The sequence below is a fragment of the Anoplophora glabripennis genome, unplaced genomic scaffold (genome assembly GCF_000390285.2).
Source record: "Anoplophora glabripennis isolate ALB-LARVAE unplaced genomic scaffold, Agla_2.0 scaffold1419, whole genome shotgun sequence".
Lineage (NCBI taxonomy): Eukaryota > Metazoa > Arthropoda > Insecta > Coleoptera > Cerambycidae > Anoplophora > Anoplophora glabripennis.
Window position 1 is genome coordinate 11,302 of NW_019417535.1, and position 24,021 is coordinate 35,322.

General features: G+C 32.2%; 2 protein-coding genes across 4 annotated transcripts; one reads left to right on the plus strand and one right to left on the minus strand.

Moving 5' to 3' along the window:
* Nucleotides 1–435: 435 nt before the first annotated feature.
* LOC108915339 (tudor and KH domain-containing protein homolog) lies at nt 436–16,405 on the minus strand. 3 transcript variants are annotated; one of them, XM_018721348.2, is made up of 6 exons: nt 16,288–16,405; nt 15,731–16,236; nt 11,174–11,305; nt 9,020–9,236; nt 8,699–8,871; nt 436–877 (listed from the first exon to the last, which is right to left on the minus strand). In XM_018721348.2, the coding sequence occupies exons 1-6, from the start codon at nt 16,290–16,292 to the stop codon at nt 576–578; spliced, it is 1,335 nt and encodes a 444-aa protein (XP_018576864.1). In that variant the 5' UTR covers nt 16,293–16,405; the 3' UTR covers nt 436–575. The 3 variants fall into 3 exon arrangements, with proteins under 3 accessions (XP_018576864.1, XP_018576863.1, XP_018576865.1); XM_018721347.2 differs by having other exon boundaries at nt 11,174–11,356; XM_018721349.1 differs by lacking the exon at nt 436–877 and adding an exon at nt 7,879–7,942 and having other exon boundaries at nt 11,174–11,356.
* A 3,142-nt stretch (nt 16,406–19,547) lies between these two features.
* On the plus strand, nt 19,548–20,683 carry LOC108915337. The gene is made up of 3 exons (XM_018721346.1): nt 19,548–19,698; nt 19,833–20,495; nt 20,610–20,683. Exons 1-3 carry the CDS (start codon nt 19,548–19,550, stop codon nt 20,681–20,683), a joined length of 888 nt encoding a protein of 295 aa, XP_018576862.1.
* The last annotated feature ends 3,338 nt before the right edge of the window (nt 20,684–24,021 follow it).

Below are 24,021 nucleotides of genomic sequence, written 5' to 3' on the forward strand. Positions count from 1 at the left end.
AATATTTATTTCAAAATTAATACTACTTAAGTATTTGATTATTTTAATTGTAATTGTAAAACTCTATTACGGTCAACAGTCTAAAATTTTGAGTGAGAAAAGTAAGTATTGCTCTATATTTAAATCCCCTGTCACTTTTTGATATATTTCAATTTTTCCCAGAAACAATCAGCTCAATAATATACAGTGTAGGAAAGTACCGATGGTCTATCAGAAGTTACGTGAGAGCGATAAAGTAAGCCATAGAAATCCATGTGATAGACAAAGATGGCTATAATGAAGGCGTCTAATAGTCAACGCCCATTTCGCCCTTCCACAAATAAGATCCACTTCTGATTTGTGGAAGGGCGAAAAGGGCGTTGACTATTACACGCCTTCATTATAGCCATCCTTGTCTATTACATGGATTTCTATGGCTTACTTTATCGCTCTCACATAACTTCTGATAGACCATCGGTACTTTCCTACACTGTATGGCAAGTGTCATTCTTGTAGGTAATACATTAAACATAAATTTCACATTTTTTTTCAACAAATTTGCACTTACGGCTTTAATATATAAATTAGTTAAGAACTTATGAACTAGATGCAATACTTAGATTACTAATACTAGTTGTCCTACTATTCACAGGAATATCAGTTTTTTTAAAGATAGCTAGGCCAGCTTTAACTAGTTCTTCAGCTATGTCCACATCTTTTTCATTATTTATTTCGAATAAATCTACACCTGGTACTGGCGAACCTTCACGTTTTGCCCTTGTTTTTTCTCTCACACTGTAACCATTTAATTTAGCAGACAGTTTCTTCCACTGTGCCACATGAGTCCATTCTTCAAATTTATCTACAGCTTCTTCAGACCATGCTTCTCCAATAGGTTCTAAAAAGTTATAAATATTAAAATATTTATTGACATCAATTTCAAAAGCAGAATATATTTTACGCATTTATATCTGAAAATGATAATTTCTGATCAGATAATTTCACCAATACAGGGTATTCTAAAAAGACTTGTGAAATCAAAAGAATTGATTAGATCAACTTACAATCAAGAAAGTTGAAAAAGAGAGTTGACACCTGTGAATCAAATATTTAACATTCTCAAGGAACTACATAGGGACTTTTTCCAAAGGTTCACAAGCCAAATGTGCCTATTCAATCAATAGTGAATGAATTTGCATCAGCCAGTCACCCTAACCCGTTCTTGTTACACCAAATTAAAGATTTAATGGAAAGACCAAACACCATGTCAAATACACCGGAAATTTTATGGACAAGATAAAGGAAATCTAACTAGATCCATATTATTCTATCGGCCTTCAAAAAGAAAAAGGACATCTGGAACAGTATTTTGGCTTTTTGCCCTGTTTTTGTTGGAAGAGATTTTGAGAAAACAGAGCAGCATTTGGATGTATTCTAATAAAAACATAAGATCATATCCATACCAAAAACCTCCATATCAAATTTTACTGAAACATCTTAGTGGCAATGTACATTAAAAAATTGAAAAAATAAAAATCTTTTTTGAAGCATTATATCTTTTTAAATAAGCAAAATGATATTAAGGCAACTTGACCTAAATTGGTTTATCTTCACCCAAAGAAGTTACTCTTGGAGTATGTCACATTCTTTACTGATATATCTAAGACGTATATCTGTAAGTTGGTACAAATCATCTTATTTTGATCCCAAAAGTATATAGCTAAGCGGTGTTCCAATTTTTCTGGGGTACCATGTATAACTTCTTTGATAAAAAATTATTTATGTTTAACAACTTTTCGAATGTAAAGTGTGATAAAAGAATACAGTTTCTATTAATATTTACTCACATTATATAGAAATAGTTTCACTTTTTCTCACATGAATATTTTACTGTTCGTTTATAATCCAATCAGAGAAAATGCCAAATAGATAAAAGACGGAAGGAGGTAAAGAATAGGAAGTAAGGGTACAGAATCTGTAGTCAGAAACGGCCATATTGAGAAGACACTTTGTAATTTTGGTTGTAATGTCATTGTGGTATCAAATGTTTCTTGCAGACTTTCACACAAATCAAGGGAAAACATTTTCATCAGTAAATATATATTTATATTGTCTTATTGTTATTTATCGCAAAATTACAGGTTTTTTTGTGGAATATATAACATTTTTAAACTGAAAGTGATTTTCAGTTGTTGTTAGTAGTCAGGAAAGTTGTAGCAGGATATTTTATTTGTTGAAATACTAGAAAAATAGTAAAATTTACTTAATCTGAGCATTTCTTTGTTATTTCTCTACTATTACTAACATAATTGGTGTTAAGTTATTGTCATATCTAAATAAATTAAAAAAAAAAAATTGCAAAAATGTTATTAATTTCATCTTGTAATAGGTACCTAACTACATTTAGTACATGGTTAATTTTACTTTTTTCCAAATTTAATTAGAACTAGTACTACTTAACAGTAGCTTAATAGTAATACTTCTTAAGATTGTAAATACATACTTACGATGTAGCGTGTTCACCATTTTCTTAGTTTTATACTTCTATGTAATATAGTAAGTATACATACTTATAACACATTTAATACAAATTTCATAACTCAAAAACTATATTCTTTTACCTATCGGTAGTGAATATGTAGACGGTTATATGATCTGCTGATTATAAACGAATAATATATTTGTCAAATAATTCCTCCTATTTTTAGTTTTCCAATGTACTTAGAATGGTATCGAGGTTGATTAGAATTTCTTGATATACAGGGTGTTTATTAAGTACTTGTACAAACTTTAAAGGGGGAATTTTTAACTAATTTTAAGATAAAAAGATCATACGAACACGGGTCCGCAATAGCTTGGTTCTTGAGATACAAGTAGGGAATTCGATCCCAGCCCTTATTTCTAATTTCAAGATTATACATATTTAGTTAATCCCGGGATCCTGGGATTATTTCAACAAATCAAAATTTAGACAGAAACTAACGTAACCAAAATTTAGACAAAAATCAACATAATCAAAATTTAGAGTATTTCACTCTAACTAATCAGACTTAAAGTCAGACTAACGAGATTTAAAATCACTGTCTTTATGTTAAAGTTATTCCTTTTCAAGAATCAGTGAGACTAAATAGCAGTAGCGGCTCGTCGTATAAAGCAACTGAAGCCGGCCTTCACTGTAAAATTTGGCTCTTACACTATGTATTTTAATACCCACTATTCTACTATTAACCTAAATAAACAATTAAACTAATTTCCAATTACATAGTACATTTATCAAAAAACAAAATAACAAAATAAAATAATTGTTTCAATATCTCGCCACGCGGCATGAGGTACTACACCCCAATCTCCCCACCACAGTGAAGCCGCAATTTGTTCACTTACAAGCGCGTCACACTTGCCTATTATGCTATGGTTCCCCCACCATGTGAGGCGGTTAAAATAACTTGCTAGGTATAGGGAATATTTAATAAAGTGTGAAAGAACCATTTTTTGGTACTTTATGAAGGGCAATGACAATCCAAGTTTTGTGTACAGTTCATTTTTGCATACAAAAAAATAATAATTCACACAGAAATTAAGGAAGGATATTTAGAAAATTGCATTCATTTAGAGCAAATTAATATTTTAAATTTTGCTACTAAAAAAATAAACTCAAAAACTGATAAATGAAACATATTATATAATGTTAATAAAATACCAAAAATCCAAATGTTACAGAAAATGAAGATGAATATAGTTTTACTTGTGGGGTCAATAACTATATTTTCTGAGGAAATTATGTTATACATGGCAGGATTTGTGGCAAAAAAATTGTGAAATTTTCTGAAATGTTTGTTTGTTTGTATTTCTTCTTTATTTGAAGAAAACCAAACATTTTAAATGGTTTTTTAAATTTCATCAACATAGAGTTTACAATTGTTTGTTTGCAGAATAACTAATACAGCATGAAAAAGAATGCGGGACTAGAAACAATAACAATTAATAGAAAATAATACTTTGAGGAGTTGTCACCAATTTTCTCCACTAATCCTTTTCTAGTCCATTTTTAAATAAGTTTATGACGAGATCATATAAAGCATATGGGCAAAACTTATTGTGTAGAATAAATAGCTACCTGAAATTTGATTTTATGCAATACCGTATACTACATATCACTAATCTAAAGAAAATTGTTGATGTTATATCTTATTAGGGTCTAGGAGAGGGAAGTATTCAATATAAAATTAAATTGTTTCATATATTCTGCTGAATGCCCAATGTCAAGTTTAAATAGTTTGATTATATTTATTAATTAAAAATCGTCAGGTAAAGGCGTAGGGTTGGGTACGCGTTCCCCGCTGAACACCCATGCACATGCATCTTTACATACGCAATGCAGTAGTGGGATTTAGGTAGAAGGTCCCACGTCTATCGCCTATAACATCAGTACCATTGCGCGTACCTCTAGATCTATTCAGGGCGTGGCCTGGCTACGCGCGGCTCCATGCTTGCGCAGTAGGATGGTGGGTATGGTCTCATGTTCATCTGCGGTATCACCAATGCCATTATGTATACTTTCAGACCTGCGTTGTCACATATTTTTCCCTCATGCTGTTGCCTGTTTTTTACGAGAGGTAACCAAATCTACTAAAGCGTTCCTCAGGGTTCATAATATTTTGATATTGTTCGATTTCCAATGCTTCCCTCTCATCAGGTTGTTAAGCCAATGTAATATTTTGAATCCAGCTGTTTCCAATTACCAAACTCAGAGGACTCCCCATGTAAACAGCATCGATTTATTCATGTAATCTCCTTTCCACGAGAAGTAACAAGAAGCTCAAATAGGGATAGCTCCTGTGGTAGGAACAAAAGTCGTAGTAATTCCAAAGTGTCTCTTACTGGTACCACAAGGACGCCATATCAAAGCTGAACAAGATGTCTGAGTCACTTATGGTTATGGTTATCCACGAAATGTGGTCCTATCAAAGCCATCAAGTGGTTCTCCAGTGAATATGTCGGCGACTCGATTGTATAACTATTGAATGAAACGAGACATTGGGTTTATGATTCTTAGGCAGACCATAAACAGGGTGTAACTTTGAGTGGGGGTCATATTTAAACAGAGGCTACTTTTAACCATTAGAAACACATATCAATAGTTAATTTTTTCAAATTCCGCCGAGATCTTATTTTATTTTTCTTTTTTTTTTTTAGTAATTTTCATACCCTGCTGCTGGACAAGCTAGTACAACCTCAAACATTGGCATGCTTTAGTTGCAGCACATACACAATAGAGAACTGGGCTATGCATTGTTGTCAAACCTCATAATATAAAGGAAAAGTTATTAAAAAGCAAATTTCCACACCACCCACTATGAGGTATTGCTCTTTGGCGCATTATTTTTATTGAGTGGAAATGAAAATTTAATTCTTGTAAATAAGATAAACTATGAAAAAGTACTTAACAAGTAATCTAACAGAAAACTCAAGCAGTAATCAATAAATGAAATACATAATGATAAGAACACAGCCACACAAAAAAATCCTGACCCAGAAACTAAAATTACCAAAAAGAATAAAGGAGAAATAATTCGATATCCATGTGATAACTCCTTAATTGAAAATCTACTTAATAAATAGTAACGAGCGTTCAAATAAAAATGTGGTCGAAGTTCGCTCTGACGCATTGGACGTAGGGAGTAGCTTATAGCGACCAACTTAACCTCATTTCTCAACGAGCTGTATAGCAGCTGTCAGTTTCAATAACGTTAATGACTATATAACTTTATTTTAAAGAATAATCGTGATAACAATAACAAACAATTAAAGGAGCTGCGGAAAATGTCCCCCTCCTTGTCATAACAATAAATTAAAGCAGCTGCTGAAAGTGTCCCCCTCCTTGTTCCAAGCACTTTTCACACCTGTTCCTCAAAGAATTAAAGACATTTTCTAAGATGCTCGGGGTATTGTTAATTTCACGAATCTTGTCTATAAGTCGAGCCTGCAGATGGTTTAAATCAGGAATAGGCAGTTCAAAAATAGTGTTTTTAAGGTAAGGCCACAAAAAGAAATCACACGGCATAATATCACATGACCTCGGTGGAAATTCATGTTCAGCATTGAGACTTATTAGTCGATTTTGGAAAACTTCCCTCAACATATTCATCGTCTCGCCTGCCGTATGTGCCCTTGCGCCATCTTGTTGAAAGTAAAAGTTTGTAATTTCGTTTTCTTCCAGCTGGTTAACAAAAGGAGCGATAATTTCTTCTCTATACCTTTGCGCAGTAAGAGTACCATTAAAACAAATAGGTCCATAAATCCTCCTTCGATTGAGAGCACACCAAACTCCAATTTTTTGAGCGTGTAGAGGGCCTCAACAAAAAAGTTATCTGGTTTTTCAGAAGACCACATTCTCATATTCTGTGAGTTTACGTAACCACTTAAATGAAACCAGGCTTCATCAGAAAAAAAGGTGATATTATGAAGTTCACCGTAGTTGTTTAAAAACTATTCACAAAATACAGTCCGTCGCGGAAAATCAACTTCATGAAGTTCTTGCTGACAAGTTAAACGATAGGAGAACAAACACAAATCTTTTTTTAACACTGTGTGGCAGGTACCGACTGATACTCCCACCATTTGTGATAAAACACGTACAGAAGTTCTTGGCGCATTTTCCATTATTTGTTGGACATTTTCTTTTAATTCTTCAGTCCGCTTTTTAGGTCGGCCGCTTCCTTCTTTTCTTGTTACACTGTCCATTTCACGAAAGACATTAACACAACGGTGAATTGCACTTTGAAAAATTTTGTACTCAACAACGCCGGGAAATTGATTTTGAAATTCTATGAAACATTCCTCAATAGAATACTTCCATATTCCATCAATCTTGTGTCCATTTCTAAAGTAGGGCTCTATGATAAACACTTTTTGTTCTTGAGAAAACACCATTTTAAACGCTTTTTAAAATGAAAATATTCAAATTGATAGCGGCGATATAGCGCTTGGACAGATGACGTTTAAGTTCATTTGCTATACGCTACGCCCTACGTCCAAATTTTCAGAACCAACTTGACCACATTTTTATTTGAACGCTCGTTATTATGACTATTGCTTTATATACATAAATATATGGAAGGCCTAATAGAATGATTAAATTTTTTTTAAAATACATAGGGTAGAGGACATTAAAATTAAATTTGGATCCAATAGGTCATATAAAAAAAAATGTGTCTAATCCAAAACTTCGTTAGTTTTTAATTTTGCTGCCATTAAAGGGTCGTTTTTGGCAATAAAATATCTTATTTTATGTGTTTTTGGCAAATACTCGCCCAAATTCCTATCGTAAAATAGTTTTGACATCAAATTCGTATTCAGCACTCCAAAATACATGGAAAAACACATGTCTGAATAAAAATTTAATAGATTTTTAGTTTTTCCGACAGCTGGTGCTTGTTTTAAGCGAAAAATGGCTATTTTTGGCATAAATTCGAAGATTATAAAAAATGTCAATAAAATGAAATTAAGCTTACAATATTCAATTCAAGGGGTCAAAATACATAAAGTATGAAAATTTATTTGTGTGGCTGTGTAATCTGTTTACTCACCCAATTTTTGCAACATATTACATACTTGAAATTTTATGCCTAATCTTCGAGTACTGTAGTACCAACATCCTCTTCAATGGTGTTTAAAATTTCTGGTTCCAAATTTCTTTCTCTGAATTTGTTCCTGTTCAACATAAATATGGAATCTATCTTACAAAATTTTCTTACTGAGTACTTGATAGTCGAGATAATCCATATGATATCGTCTTCTTGTAGCAGCATCGTTTTCTTTGGACAAAAAGTAGGTTATAACCATGTCAACCATTCTTGATTTGTATACATGCTTTTTCATAATATCAACTTTATACGGTTATTCATTTACACCACACAAAAGCACTTTACAAACACCCTCTCGTAAACTGATAAAGTTGAAACTAAAATAAAAAGTAACAAACCCATTTACCATCACGTTAAATCATACCAAGTGTGAAATTAATTGGCAGTAGACGTTTTACAAGCACGGAGATATGGCATTTCAACAGAACAGCCATTGCCCTTTGAAAGATTCAGAAATTAAATTAATTACACTGTTTAAAAAAATAGGAACACAATTGTCCATAAAAACTTAAATTATTTCAAAAAAATCAGAATAGTTTTATTTATTTTTTATGTTCATTTTCAGGACAAACGATAGTTCTATTTACAATTTACATACCATTATTGGTTAATTCGTCCACATTGACATAAAAAATATGGCAACTTTAAAATAATACATCATTGTCATAGAAAAGCAAACTGTTTTCACTAAATTATTTTCATTAGTTTCGCTGTTTAACCTTTGATTTAAATATATATATATGTTGAACTTCAGATTTCCGCGGATATTATATGTGTTGTCAAGATGTTTCCGGGTTCCTCTCCGCGTATGGTTTTCTTGATTCTGGATAGAATCGTGTTCTGGACGACGTTTCGGCAAGATCACACTTGCCATTTTCNACTAAATTGTTTTCCATTGTAACTTCACACAATTTAGGTTGATATAAAAACAACTGGCAATGTTGATAGTGTAGGAATAGGAACTTGCTAACTGCGGTGACCTTTGAGTGGCGACTGTAAAATTTTAACCACATTTAACCTCATTTCAGTGATAATACTTTTGTAGAAACCTAGTATATTTGCAGTTTACTTACCAATTCTAGCAAGAAAACATTCAATTGCCTGAAAATGTAGCCTAAGAAAATCTGTTCTTAATTCATATAGGTCTTTACAGGGTAATATATCAGTATCTCCATAATCTACATAATATAACTCTGCTCGTTTTTCGGAATTATCTTCACTAAGGCGAATCACCTCTGCTCTATACCTAAAATAATAACAATTATTTCGGTGTTTATTATTAAACTACTGAAATTTTTTAAGTTATATAATATAAATAAGAATACTCTTAAAAATATTTACAAAACTGAAAAATGCAAGAAAATAAACTGTAGTATATCTATGTATAAAATTACCATTTATTATCATATTGAAAAACGGCAGCAACAAGGTCACCTTCATTAATATTTTCTAATATGTGTAATTTTCGGTTTTCCTGTTTGTTGTAGTAATCTGTCATTTCTTCTACCAGACAGTCTAATTCTGTAGCTTTTGGACCTACTATTTGAAGCCAAAATCTCGAAGGATCTACCATTGCTGATACATACACTTCGAACTGAGCATCTGGTTGCCCTAAAAATTACATTCATCATTTGATACCTCATTTTTTACATAAATAAGGCAAATCTATCATCATTATGATCATAAATATGTAAATAAAACAGTAATAAAATATTTATTTAAGAACAATGTGGAAATAATACATAAATAATTTTTCAATAATCTGTACGATATTATTATTTATTTATACCTTCAAAAAAATTTTGACAATTTTTACAGGAAGAGTTCTGTAACAAGTGGGAAAAACAAATATAATACAATAACTATACAAACTTAGGAGAATGAGAAAAATCAAATACACTAATATTACGATTACATAACATAAAAAAAAGAATTAAGCAAGTGAGTTATGCATGAATTCCAACAGGGAATGACCTCTAGCATTTATGACCTTATCACAGCTATGCCTATGCTCAAACAAATTCGATTCAGCAATCATTTCATAGGCCCTGCCCTGTTGAGAAACATGACAAAGTCACCGCCAATAACGTAAGGAGCAGGTTAGGATAAATATCAAGTATTACAGTAATAGTTGTTTGAAAATGGTCCAGCATATGAGTAATGTCACACATAGCACAGTGATAAAATAGTCCACCAAGATGACTGATCGAATACATTACCTAACTTTGACATTTTTTGTTACAAATACTGCTAGACTGCCACTGCCTCTACCACGACTCTTATCTTTTACAACACTAGAGAAAGATATTATAAAAGGAAACAAATGCGGGAAGTTTAATGAACTGGAAGTATGCCACGTTTCACACAAACACAAAATATCAAACCCCTTATTTGTTCTAAGAAAGTTATCCAAATTTTTCAAATCCTTTACTTTCCCTTTACTGGTCTAGGAGAATTATCTTCATCTCTGGTTCTCTTATGATTCTCCACACCTCTAGTAACGATCTTAGGTACACTATTAACATATTTAATAGTTAAGTTGGATTCACCGTTCTGTTTGCGCGCTTCTAGAGTTTCACGAAGGTTTGAAAGATATTTCAGCTGAGTTGGTGTCAAATCTTGTTTGAGATTTTATGTTTATTGCAGAGAACAGTTATTGCGGAGAACTGTCTCTGTTTGATAATTGTGCTTTAAATAGTCTGGAGACATTGTAATTGCTTCCAACACGACCTCCAAATATGGTAATATTTTTATCAGGACAAACATGACTAAGAATTTCATTCACACCTGCAATATCGTGCTCGGCATCATTATTAAGAGGAAAACCAAAAACCATAAGATTACATTCACGCCTAGTACGTGCTTGTATTTCAGCGAAATTGGATTCAAAACCAACATCATTTATTTATCACCAAGAAATGAATTTTCAAGTTTCAGTTCCGCAATATCCAAAGTATGAGAAGACAGCTGAACATTTAGAATTCCGTCCATCCCATAGCACTCCAAACTGTTTCAAGATCAATTCATGAAAAACGCCAATGCAGAAAAGTCGAGGACGAACACAAAACATCGAAGTCCACAAAATTCCAAAATCACAAAATTAATTATGTTTTGACGTCAACCAACTGTTTCATACCCACCAGGCTCCAAATCACCTCAACATCGATCCATAAGCAACGCTGACATGGGAGAAAGCCAATGAAGAACGCAAAACATCAAAATCCACAAAAAACACGCACATGTCCATGGCTTAATATTGAGTCGTATTAAAAAGCAATCGGACTGGAACTGGAATCTATACATATAAAAAAATTGTGCAGAAACTCTTCACAAAAATCCATAATAGCAAATAAAAAAATTATTTGACATCATCCCCAAAAACGCACAAAATTGTCTCACCCTGTATATATAAAATGTCTTAATAAAACCAACTGAAACAAATTCTAAGAATCTACAATAATAGTAATAATATTAATTGTAGTTATATTTTACAACAGTAAACTGTAATGCAATATCAACATACACCTTATTGTTGATGAGTAATGTACCTGGTACAGGAGAAATTCGTTCAATTCCTGGACTATTAACCATCCTTGGAATATCTGGAAACTTTGGTGGTAAGCGTGGTTCTCGCTTTGATAAAGTAGCTTCTAATCTTTGTCGGGATTGTTGTGCTTGTTCTACAATATCCTCAATTAGAGATTTTGCAACATTTATTTGTTCTTGTGTACCTGAAATAATTAAATAAATTACAAAAAAGGAAAAAATCACAGGGAAGGAGGGGGGTTAGAGGTGACAGAATATTGGTCAAACAACATACATATAGGGTGATCACAATATCTCAGGGAGTGTTTTTCTTGAAAACATCTGGAAACAATTCAATATATGAAATAATTTCAAAATAATTTCATAATTTTACTCCTGCTGATATTGATGTCGCTGGAAAGAACTTTTGGCTGGTTCTATATTTCCAACAATTTTCAAGATATTAAGAATTGAAAACACTTTCCTGCAGTTCTCAACCTCAATATACAAAAAAAAAAAAACAGATGAGGCTAGAGAAATATTAATTTGAACTTTTTTCTTCAAAATAAAAATACTAGTTATTTTGCAAAATAAAACGAATTTATGTGACAATTTACAAACACCATCTCAATTTTTTTTATGGAATGTCAGTGTGTGGAATTACATAACTTCATCTCTGGGCAGTCTTAAATTCATTTTTATTACTTGTGTCAATAGCTTTTTGTGACCGGATCATTTTTAATTCTCCTGATTTCTTAGTATTTATTATTAGTATCCTTTTACACAATTTACAATTTTTTTTCAAATTTTTATTTCAACCCCTCAAGAAATTAAGAGCATTTGAATATTTCAGTTAAAAAATTTTTAGATACCTTTAGCTTGTCAAAAACTAAAGACATTATAAACTTTTTTTGCATTTTGATTGTTTCTGATTTAGTTTTATAAGAAAAATATAAAAATACATTTTTAATTTTTTGATTTTTAAACCAAAAAAGTGCTTTTTGAAAAGGAATGGCTTATTTAAAAAAAAATTGTCTTTCAATATGCAAATTTATGAGACAGGTTCTAGAGTGGGATCTTTTCTTATTCCGTTTTTTTGAATTAAAAAATTTTTTTTGTGCTTTAATTTTTTATAGATAATGTACGCTGTTAAACCAAATTTTATTATAGAGGTAAAACATGATTAGTTAGAAAAATACCTTATTTTTAAAACTATTTCTACTAATATTGTAATTATTAAATATTTAAATTATTATAACTAGATATTCCATTTGTATTTAATAAAAACATTTATACAGGGTGTCCCATCGGGAACTGCGCTGATCGATATCTAGGAAAGTACTGCTGAAATTTGAAAAGTTGGCAACATAGCAGTGTCTCTGGGACAAACACAACTAAAATATCTAGAACTCTCCAGCACTTCCGATTATACAGGAAGTCGGCACGAACTACGTTATTTTAAATGGGACACCCTATATATAATTGCATTTTCGAATTGTATGTGAAATTTGAGGTTCACTTTATTAAATATTCCCTGTACCTAGGAGTTATAGAATTTGAGGTATTAATATTTAAAGAAAAAATTTGACAGATGCAAGGGTCCGCGGAGATGCTAGTAACTCTTTTCAGGGGCGTGATATCAAGTGGATTTTTGGTACCTGTGCAGGGCATAGGTAACGCTAAACCTACAAATTAAAACATTTAATACTAGGTGTTTCATTTTTGCTGTTACAATTTCATAACTTTATAACATAACTTTATTAACTTAAATGGAACACCCTGTATTTTTTTTCTCTGTCGTATGCAGATCCTTTCAAACCATATAAGCATTGTTAGGGTTGCCATTACTACTTTTAGAGATGTTTGCAATTTTCTACTTTTTGGGCAGTTTTTCTTGTATCAAGCCTCTAAAAACAATTGAAATACCTTAACGTTTGTCAAGTTAGTTGTCAAGTTATTGTTGTGTTTAAGTAGATTTTGCTGAAATTTAAAATAAAAATGCCTGGGGATTACTTAAATGATACTAATGAGGATTATTTTAATTTGTTTGTTATTTATGGAAAAAAGCAGCAACTTCTCCACATGTTCTTGAAATTACTTTGTCACATTCTTCCATAAATAATAAACAATTTAAAATAATTCTCATTAGTATAATTTAAATAATCTCCGGGCAATTTTATTTAAATTTTCGGCAAAAACTATTCAGACACAACAATAATTTGACAACTAACTTGACAAATGTCAAGTTATTTCAATGGTTTTTGTTTATTGAAATATCGTACACTGTAAGTGTCGTTAGATCCCGTGAAATCCATCTGGTCATTTAAATTACTACCACCACACATTAAAATAAAACATTAATAGTTTTATTCCCATGTCCATAGTTATTTCTAGACTTGTCGAGTGCCCAAAATTCAAACAAATTCAATTTTTTTCATGATACAAATACATTTGACATGCTCTTTCACAGTTGCGGTTACAGATATAATAAATTCCGATAATATTACGCTGATATTCATTTTCAACCTTAGACAAAACAAAAATGTTTTTGAACATTTACTGAAATTTTTGAAAGAATAATATTCAATTGGCGTTTTGGTTGTTCATATGCATTTTTAAGAATTAATTTGTCATAATAAAATTAAAACTGTAATGTTTTAATTTTGACGCAACAATTTATTGAGTTATGTATGACAAAGTGATGGTAATGGTCAATAATAATAAATGTTTTATTATAACGTGTGGTGGTAATAGTTTAAATAACTAGATGAATTTCACAGGGTCTAACAACACTTACAGTGTACGATAATTCAATAAACAAAGAGATCTAAAAAAAAAATTTAGATAAATTTGGAACGAATACACTGAAGATAAAATTTCCAGACAAAACGTCTGAATCTGGTTCTGGCTGAGGCAGTACAGTATTGGGGGGTCATGAAGGCTTGCAAAAAATGTAATAAAGTTTCCAGGGTCGTATTTAAAAAAACGAAGTTGATGATGGTCCTGGAGAGACGAAACGTTACATATAAAAATTGATTATGCCATTTGATAGAGGGCAAAAAGGTGGCAATGAGAAAGTGTTCTTCTTTTTTCAATTTCACCTCAAACAAGGCTGAAATGAAATAAAAACGGATTTCCAAAATTTCGGTTTTTTTAAATATTTCAAAAACTAATCATATTAGCCTTGATTTTTTAGGCATAATGTTGGTCCCCTAGATCAGAAAAATCAGCAGTATTCAATAAAAACCTGATGATTATTAAAATGGTATTTATTTATATAATATACCAAGAAATTTACAATTATTTTTAGAGGCCATGTCCAGCGCAATCACAAAATGGTCATCAAATGCTGGTTTACATAGATTACATAGGTTCTGTATGTTCAGATGGCCTCTAATCCCACCAACGATATCGCCATTACATAAAACATTTATGCAGTTGCAGATGCTTACCGCAGTTAACAGCAGAATAGCAAACATATATGTCTGTCAGTGGCACAATTTCCCAAAACGTATATATCCGCTGGTAGCAGTTGCAGGATTAATAAGCTTTTAATGTACATCTTTCTTATAAAACATTTAATAAAATAAAAAAATTATCTATGTATATGAGAAACTGATATTATATTTTTTTGATAATCTAGAGGGCATCTAGAGACATCCCATGCATATTAAATATTGGAAAAGGATCGGTTATTTATGTTTCTTGATGGGCATTACTAGCACAATATACTACCGAGAGATCCAGAATGATTGAAGCGTTTGGGGAACACAGCCTGTTTCTAACATCATCTTTAACATATAAAAATCTGTAGTATTGACAGACAGGCACAGGCTGCGATCTCCAAACACTTCAATCATTCTGGATCTCTCTGTAATTGAATTCTGAAGATAAAAATCATCATCTACTATATTTCTATTTCTATTTCATTTTTTTTTTTGTGTAACATGTGATTCTTATATCTGGCAATCCCAGATAACTCTCAGCTGTCAAGGCTTCAGCCTGTATTTTTATTTAAAATACCTATCCAATGAACTAAAAATCCACCAAGAGCAAGTTTGAATGCAACATAAAATACACGTTATTAAAATAAACAATATCTTGTACGAAGACTAAAATAAATACATATTATGTTTACATGTAAGCTATTTGTATGAATAATTTGTTAAGAATTTTTATGACTAGGTATGAACAGATTTTGTTACCAATTTTATATCAATTGCATTCATTGATATATTTTTATTTTTCAAATTGGTTTCAAGCTCAGATTGAATGTTGAACCACGTCATATTTAAAATTCGCAATTTGGGACTACGACAAGCTTGTTCGTCAGACTTTTATCTATCGATTCACTTAATTCAGATAAGTACACATTAATTGACTTAATTGATCCTGTTAGTTCTGCGATCTGTAAATCGAACCTTCACATCGAGACAGGTATATACCATCTCCAAGTTCAGATCTGTTATCGCACAGGAACAGGTTGAACAAACTCTTATTGGCTTTTTTATAAAACCTCTCCAGTCAATCTATTAACATACTGAATTATATGGTATAAAAAAATATATATACATTTGCACCTTTAATTGTTACCCTTTTCGTCGTAAGCGTCTGTTCATCATCGCCAACTACTAATTTGGCTCCAGACAAACTCCTAATTTCACTAATTTTTTCGCCACATCTTCCAATAATTTTTCCAATACATGCTACTGGAACCCATATATCTTCAGATTCTAACACTGGTTGATTATTAATAAAATCAAGAATTAAATTCTCTGCAACATTACATGCCTCAATTGAACCTCTAATAATGCATAGTTTATCTTCGGCTCCATCCCTATCCTTAAAATTTATTCTCGTATTAGACTGTTCTTGTACGAGTTTAATATTCTTCCCATTTCGACCAATTAAAGCACGAACCATGTCCTTTGGAACTTTTATTTCCAGAGTTTTAAATTTTGAGGCTTGTGCATATACGTCAATGATATCATCATCCTCTTCTTTTCGGAATAGTAAGTAAAGCAAATATCCAGACAGTCCACAAATAGATAATCCAATGAAGGCTGTTAATGATTTAGTAATAATACTGAAACAAGAAAAAATTACTTTCAATTCATCAAATGTACTCGCCATTTACCTCATTATTTTTTGTGATTTACAAAAAAAAATAAAAATTCAATAAATAATCTTTAAAAATAAAGTAACTACAGAATCAAATTTATAAATAATATTTGAGGTTAACATTAACATCAGGCATCAGGAGGTGCTTTCGTTTTGCAGAGTGTGTTACACCGGGGCGAGAAGTTTTTAGTTGCTAAGTGCAACACGCTCAGGTGTCAAAACGAACGGATATTTTTCACAGGCGTCTGCATGTCAAATTCTCTTTGTTTTCAGTATTCAGTGCATGGAGACTAGATAAGGAGCACGAACTCATACGGAAAAATTGACAAAATTTGTCCAAGAAATGGCAGAAGTTGAGGTGGCGCTAGTGTTCCATATGTCCCAAATGAATGNCATGATTACATTTTCCATTCGACTCATGCATGATAGGTATATTTCATTAATTTCGAGCAAACTCATAAACCGAACTCGTGGCTGATCGGGTTAAGGCGCTCAATTTGGACTAGACTACAGTATGAGATCCGGGGTCGAAACCAGCCTAGGTCATCCTGTTTTTTTTTTCTTTTTTTTCTTTTTTCTTTTTTTTTCTTCTCTTTATTTATTATTGTTGTTTTTTTTTAGGTAGCAATGATTGTTGGAATAATAGGAGCATGTCGAAGGCATGAACTACATGACCTAAAATGTGAAAATGTCAAAGACATGAATGGAATCTTAATTGTTAATGTAATAGAAACTAAAACAAAAGTACAAGGAACATTTACAATTACCGGCAAATACTACGAAATTAGTAAAAAATATATGAATCTACGGCCTAAAATTTGCCCCACCCCATCTTTTTTCGTTAATTATTTAAATGGAAAATGCACAATTCAAAACATTGGTATTAATAAATTTGGTGATATAGGGAAGAAAATAGCAACATATTTAAATCTGCCTGATCCGAATTTATATACAGGGCATTGTTTTCGTAGGACATCTGCAACCGTATTAGTAGATGCCGGTGGTGATATTACTACATTAAAACGCCATGGTGGCTGGAAATCCAATTCAGTGGCAGAAGGCTACATTGAAAATTCGGTTCAGAATAAAATCAGCATTTCCAATACAATATTGAACTCTATTGAGACTAGCAATAATGAAATAAATGTAAATATTCCTTCCACTTCCAGATCAGTGGGANTCAGTTATATTTTTTCAAGATTGTCCAGCGTCACAGCACTGAGCAGTGAGCTGAGCTGATGAAGCTGTAACGAGTCACGCGTCGGGTGGTGTATAGTGGTGATACGATGACACCGCTGCGCTTTGTGCTAGGTGCGTCATCCGCCAGTTGAACCGATATTGCGTTATAACGCAATTGAGTTAACGCAGTGGGTTAACGCACTAGTGTGCGCTTGAGTTAGTGTATCAACGCAGGAAATTTTGCTGCGTTACCCATCTCTAAAATACTGGAGCATATTTTCATTAAGTTCAAAACATGTACGGTCTGTGAAACCCAGTATCTCAGAACATACTGTCTCACTCTAGCACGCATGTGATTGGTTGGAAATTAATGCTTTAACCAATCGCGTGCGTGCTAGAGTGAGACAGCATGTACTGAGATTCTGTCTGTCTCTCTTGCACACTCAGCCACATTTTTCGCAGTGGCATGCTATCTCAGTTCAGTGCGAACAGCCGAGCTGAGCGGACGTGCTTGTTTGAGAGGTGAAGTGATTGCAACGAGCAAAATCTACNCTGAGCTGTTTCTTAGTTTTCACTACTCTCCCTCGACCTTTCCGGCTTGGGTGACCCTGCCAGGAGTATGAAACTCCCGCCGGTTTAGCTCTTAGGTTCACTGTAGCTACTTAAGCCCGTCCACCAACGACAAGGTCATACAGCTCCCAGGAGAGGATGTTGCAGGCTAGTATCATATCCTTATTCATTCCCGGCCAATGACAATTGGCTTTTTCAATGCTCTTTCTTATACCCAAATGGCTATTACAATGCAGTTTCGACAAGATTTCCTTTCTGAGTTTATTTGGAACAATGATTTTAGTATCTCTATAAAGTAAACCGTTATCCTCTGATATTTCATGCTTAAATCTAAAGTAAAATTTAATATTGTCGGGAACTTGTTTTAATTTAGTCGGCCAGCCCTGTTCAACTTGTTTTTTTAAAGAAATCAAAGCTGCATCCGTTCTAGTTTCCTCCAAAAATTCCTCTCTTTTTTCTTTCGTCGCATTTAAGTTCATCTCAATCAGACAAATCTGTGCATCCATCTCAATGTCAATATTTTCATCAAACTTTTTATTAATATACGCTCTCAAAAGTGTATCTGCAAGAATTAGTTGTTTACCTGGGTTGTAAATTAACCGAAAGTCATACTTTCGTAATTGAACTATAATTCTTTGTAACCTTGCAGGACATGAGTTTACTGGTTTATTTATTATTGATACTAGAGGTTTGTGGTCTGTATCCACAGTAAATTTTCTTGAAAAAAGTACATACTGAGAAAAATGTATTACTCCGAACCAAACCGCCAACAATTCCTTTTCTATCTGTGAATACCTTGTTTGAGGACCAGTTAAAGCACGTGAAGCATGGGCGCAAGGTCACCTTTCCTGCATCAAAACCGCCCCCATGCCACTCTTTGAGCTATCCACCGAAATAGTTACCGGCTGATTCGGATCAAAAAATTTTAAACACGGGCTTTTGCATAAACTATCTTTTAAGTCATTGAACGCTTTTTCTTGTTTTAATTTCCAGTCAAAAATAATATCTTTTTTGATGAGTTCCCTAAGTGGTGCAGTTCTTTCACTCAAGTTCGGTATAAATCTACCTAAGTAAGTGACTAGACCTAGAAATCTTTGTATTTCACCCACGTTCGTAGGATGGCCTCTACCTTTGATTCGTCCGGTTTTAACCCCTCGGAAGTAACTCTATACCCCATGTATTTTACCTCACTTAGACCCAACCTACATGTATCTTTATTAAATCTTAGATTGTAATCTGAGGCTCTTTTTAAGACTTCCCTTAGTTTTTTGTCATGTTCTACTTTATCTTTTGCACTTATTATTAAATCATCAATGAACATTTTTACCCCCTTAATATCCTCGAATATTTCTGACATTCTTTCTTGATATANTTCACAGGCGCCTGCATGTCAAATTGTCTTTGTTTTCAGTATTCAGTGTTTCGGCAGATAGGGAGGTTAGGTAAGTTAAATTTGTTCTCGGATTTGTTTTACATATTTTAGAAGGGAAAATACTTATTTATATTTTATAATAAATGCAAATATAAATGTCTGTATTAATTTACAGTCTGAAAAATATCGTGGCTGAAATGGAACAGATTGAAACGGAAGGTGTTGATATTGTTTTGAATGATGCAGAGTCGGGCAGAAATTATTATTTAAAACTAAATAAAGAAGATAGTGAACGAGTACAACATGGTAATTACAAAATTGAATTTGTTTACAAGTTTTACTGAGATAGGTACACCAGAAAATATGGATATGCTAGAGTAGCATATCTGTAATCTCTGAATAGATATCAGAAATTTATTTGTACTTCTTAATTGTTGTAGATGAAGTATTTGCCCAACAGTTATTAAACTACGCAAAAAATCATCATCTCAACAGGCCACCGCCAGTCAAAAGTGATGGGAATCTAAAAACAGTAATGCAAACACCAAAAAGAAGTGATGGTGGGAATACTGCAATGAAAACATGTACTAATGTAAATACGGTAATGCAAACACTAAATAGAAGTGATGATGGGAATACTGCAATGCAAACATGTACTCAATCATCCACATTGCTGGAACATTCTAATGGTAGTAATGATGCCGCTACTACTGCTGATAGAGTACATTGGCCATATGATGCAGTATTTTTATTAATACAATCAATGGAAACAAATATAGAGAACATGTCACATCCAAAAAAAAGAAAGCATGTATTTGAAAATGTTTGTAATGATTTATTGAGTAAAGGATTTTCCTTTACATATGAACAATGTGCACAGAAATGGAAGAGCTTGGAAAGATCTTACAAAAATGCAAAAGATAACAAAACTAAAACTGGACGTTCTCCTAGCCGTTTTTATTTCTACGATCAAATGGATAATATTTTAGGCAATAAACCTACTAATAGTTCTGAACATACATTGGAATCCAGCGAAGATCCAAATGAAAATGCTGCTATAGAAGTTGAAGGTATTGATGTAATTGATAGTGACACAACAGAAAGTAGCTTTGAAAAACCTACTGCAAAAAAAAGAAAAAGGAGAGTAAATGAAGATTATTTTGAATTAAAGAGAGAAATAGAAAAAACAAAAATGATACGCCACAAAGAACTGGTAGAATTAGAAAAGAAAAAATTAGAAATAGAAGAAAAAAAGATTAAGGTTTTGGAAGATCTCGCCAACAAATTATAGCTTTTTTAGTTACAATGTATAACTTATTGTTTCATATTGTTCAAAACTTATATTATTTAAAAATATATAAATTATTAATAATAAATAAATAGAAGATATATTCAATGACCTAATGTCCTCTAATGTCTGGTACAACCAAACGAATTATTTCACTTTTTGGACCGTTTCTAATTCGACTCCAGATCTCCACTTGTGTCTCGAAATCTAAAATCAGTCAAGAAGTCGGACCAAATGGTGGAATCATACAAATTAGAATATAGTTTACTTCAAAATATACTTAATTATTTATGTCCAGTAAATTTTGTTGATGTTAAAATTTTATATATTTTCAAGACTAGATTTGAATACTCGAGATTGTTTTTTTATTGATGTTAATAAAAGTCGTTTAGTAAAAGTAATCTTTATTGAAATAATCACGAAATTATCTACTGTTTATAATATATCTAAATATTGTATCTCTTATATTATTAATTCCATCAAATTGCTCATTGTTTTGATCATCGATGTTTTCCACCGCTACAGGAGTTATCTCCGTTCTATCTTGTTCACAAATATTATGTAAAACACAACATGCCATAACAATCTTGACACATGTCTTTATATCTAAGTTAGTTAAATGAATTAATCTTCTAAACCGCCCCTTTAACATGCGATAAGTGTGCTCTACCACAATTCGTGCAGAGGAATGCTTAAAATTAAAGTATTTTTGATTCTCAGTTAGATTGCCAGTATCTTTAAATGGAACAAGCAACCATCGTAGGTTCGGATAGGCAGAATCTCCTAAAATATAATACTGCCCAAAATAATCAGGATATTCAGCTTTCAGGTATAATTTTGATTTTCTAAGCATTCTTGCATCATGGACCGATCCAGGTTCTCCACAGTAGACGTCTATAAATTTGCCAGGGTAATATACAACACCTTGTAATAAAACACTATGAAACCCTTTACGATTTACATAGGAATCTCCATTTTTCAAAGGGCGATTTATTACAATATGACAACCATCGATTGCACCAATGCAATTTTTAAATCCTTTTTTTCTTTCAAATACTTCAGCAATACTTCTTTTTCTATAATCATTTGGCCAAATAATGTAACTTTTTCTCATTTTGACAAAAATGTTTATTACTTTCATAATAGTTTTGTGGGCTGTACTAAAGGACACATTAAAACGATCTGATATCTGGCGGAAACTTTCACTGTTGCTCAAATACCAAACTGTCATTAACACTGCATCCCTCGTTTCAATTTGCTTTTTTCCTGGTAAATAGAGTGTTTGAAATCCTTGGGCATTTACAGTATCTAAAAAAAATAAATTTAATTTATTTAAAAATCACAGAGGTACAGTTATATGTACGTAGAAGTTATACCTTAGTTTTTCAACAAACTTTGTACTATATAAATATTATATAGGGAATTGGAAATCTAAGTAAAATTATAAGCAACTTACTAATCAACTGCTCTACTGTTGATCGTTCTAAACGAAAATGAGACTGAAATGTTTTGTCGCAGTATGAAGGTACTGTAATTTTGACAAAATTTGGAATTCTCGTTAATACTCTATTATTTAATGCAATACCAGAATACATTTCCATATCAGACTCTTCTGTTGAATCACTATCTGAATGTGCGATTGAACGTTTTTCCGTTACTAACACACCTAAAAGTATACAAAAACATTTATTTGTACATTTTCATGTACCATAAAAGTATTACATTACCTAATATTTGTTTAATTACATTTTCTTTTAAATTAATAGCAGCCATTTTTGTAGGTTCCATCATGTAATTGTATTTTTATGGAATTTTCAAACATGAAACATAGCTGATACTACAAGACATATATCTGCCTACAACTGACATTACTGACAAATATGATAACATATAACATAACCACAAATATTTTCTAGGGTTTCAAAACACCATACATTAGGTAGGTGCATCAGGGGAAAGCGGAAAGCAACCTTGAGTTACAAACACCACAATATTTTTTTCAAATCGAACATAAGGTTTAATACGTTGAGTTGCTAATAACTGCTAATAGCTACTATATCTGTCAAAACGAAAGCAACTCAGTCATCACCCTTATAATCCATGTTCAATCTTCGAAGGCTTCTTTTACCAGGAAGATCAAAATTTTCCCCGGAATTATTCTTCACGTCTGTTGGATTACCTCGAACCACGTATAGGCTTGGCAAATTTTTTTCCAAAAAAGTCGAGGATTGCTCGGATGATCGCAAATTTATCTTCCGTCGTCTTTACTTTTGTCGCTGCGCGATGTAAAGTGTTTTAGGTTAGGATTAAGGGAGTGTAATGATGCGTCACGTTTCAGGTCAAGATAACAAGTGTTTTATTTTTTAGCTCCTAATCTAACGCTCGTATCAACTTCGGTGCATGCAGTGTTGCCAACCTTAACAGGGGAAATCTATTAATAAATCTTTTACAGAATATTATCTGTGCGTGATACAATATATGACCGTTTATTTTTTATTTCTTTGTAATAATTTATGTACTAACCCGTTTGGTAAAAAAATTAAGTCATTTTCCGTATTCAATTTTTTTCTTCTACAGACATGTTCGGGTTTTTTCCATTATTATTGTCAATAAATGAAAATAATAAAAAATTATAAGTTTATTTACAATAGATGAAAAAATTCTAGAGATCCGAAAACTCTAATAATTTTCAATCCTTTTTTGGTGTAAATAACAAGAAAAATGACTGAAAAATAATAATCGTGATTTTTACTAATTTCATTATTTTCAGTCAGAAAGTCATGTTTACACTGATCTGGATTTTCATTTCTTATTTTATATGACACTTCATTAGGATAATTCATTAGTCCTCTGCAAGACAGATCAGGAGCGCGCCAACAAAAGAGTAAGTTTTGTGAATAAATAATTCCGCTTCTGTAATAGCAAGATTTTTCAAAATGAAATATTGTTTCTTGGCAATGTTTTCATTTGTAATACCATAGTCCACTGCAGGAGTATGTATTTCCTTATCACTCAATATGGTGTTTGCGATGATTTTATGTGAATTTTCATTTTTACATTTACATATTCTACCAAAATAGGAAGCTCTAACTCGTTGTCTGCGTTCACTTCTCCAGAGTACAATTCCTTTGTTGAATAGTGTTCTTTTGTATTTCAACTTTTTCATCAACTTGTGACATTTTTTTAATTTGCATTTAATACACGAAGCCATAGAAAGTGAGGACATTTAAAATGAAGTTTGCTATTACTTACAATATTCTTGAAAATGTAAAAAGAAATAAAAGTTTTTAAAAATTTTTAATGTTTTATTTTTTTTAATAAGTAAATTTTTAAAATAATTC

Excerpts from the sequence above, each read along its gene's own strand:
- LOC108915339 (XM_018721347.2), bottom strand. Across the intron at positions 9,237-11,173 it reads ACGAATTTCTCCTGTACCAG|GGCAACCAGATGCTCAGTTC; the intron begins GTACATTACTCA and ends TGTAATTTTTAG. Across the intron at positions 8,872-9,019 it reads TTTCAATATGATAATAAATG|GTATAGAGCAGAGGTGATTC; the intron begins GTAATTTTATAC and ends TTATTATTTTAG.
- LOC108915337 (XM_018721346.1), top strand. The coding sequence starts at position 19,548 with ATGTCTGTATTAATTTACAGTCTGAAAAATATCGTGGCTGAAATGGAA. Across the intron at positions 19,699-19,832 it reads TAGTGAACGAGTACAACATG|ATGAAGTATTTGCCCAACAG; the intron begins GTAATTACAAAA and ends TAATTGTTGTAG. Across the intron at positions 20,496-20,609 it reads TGATAGTGACACAACAGAAA|AATTAGAAAAGAAAAAATTA; the intron begins GTAGCTTTGAAA and ends AAGAACTGGTAG.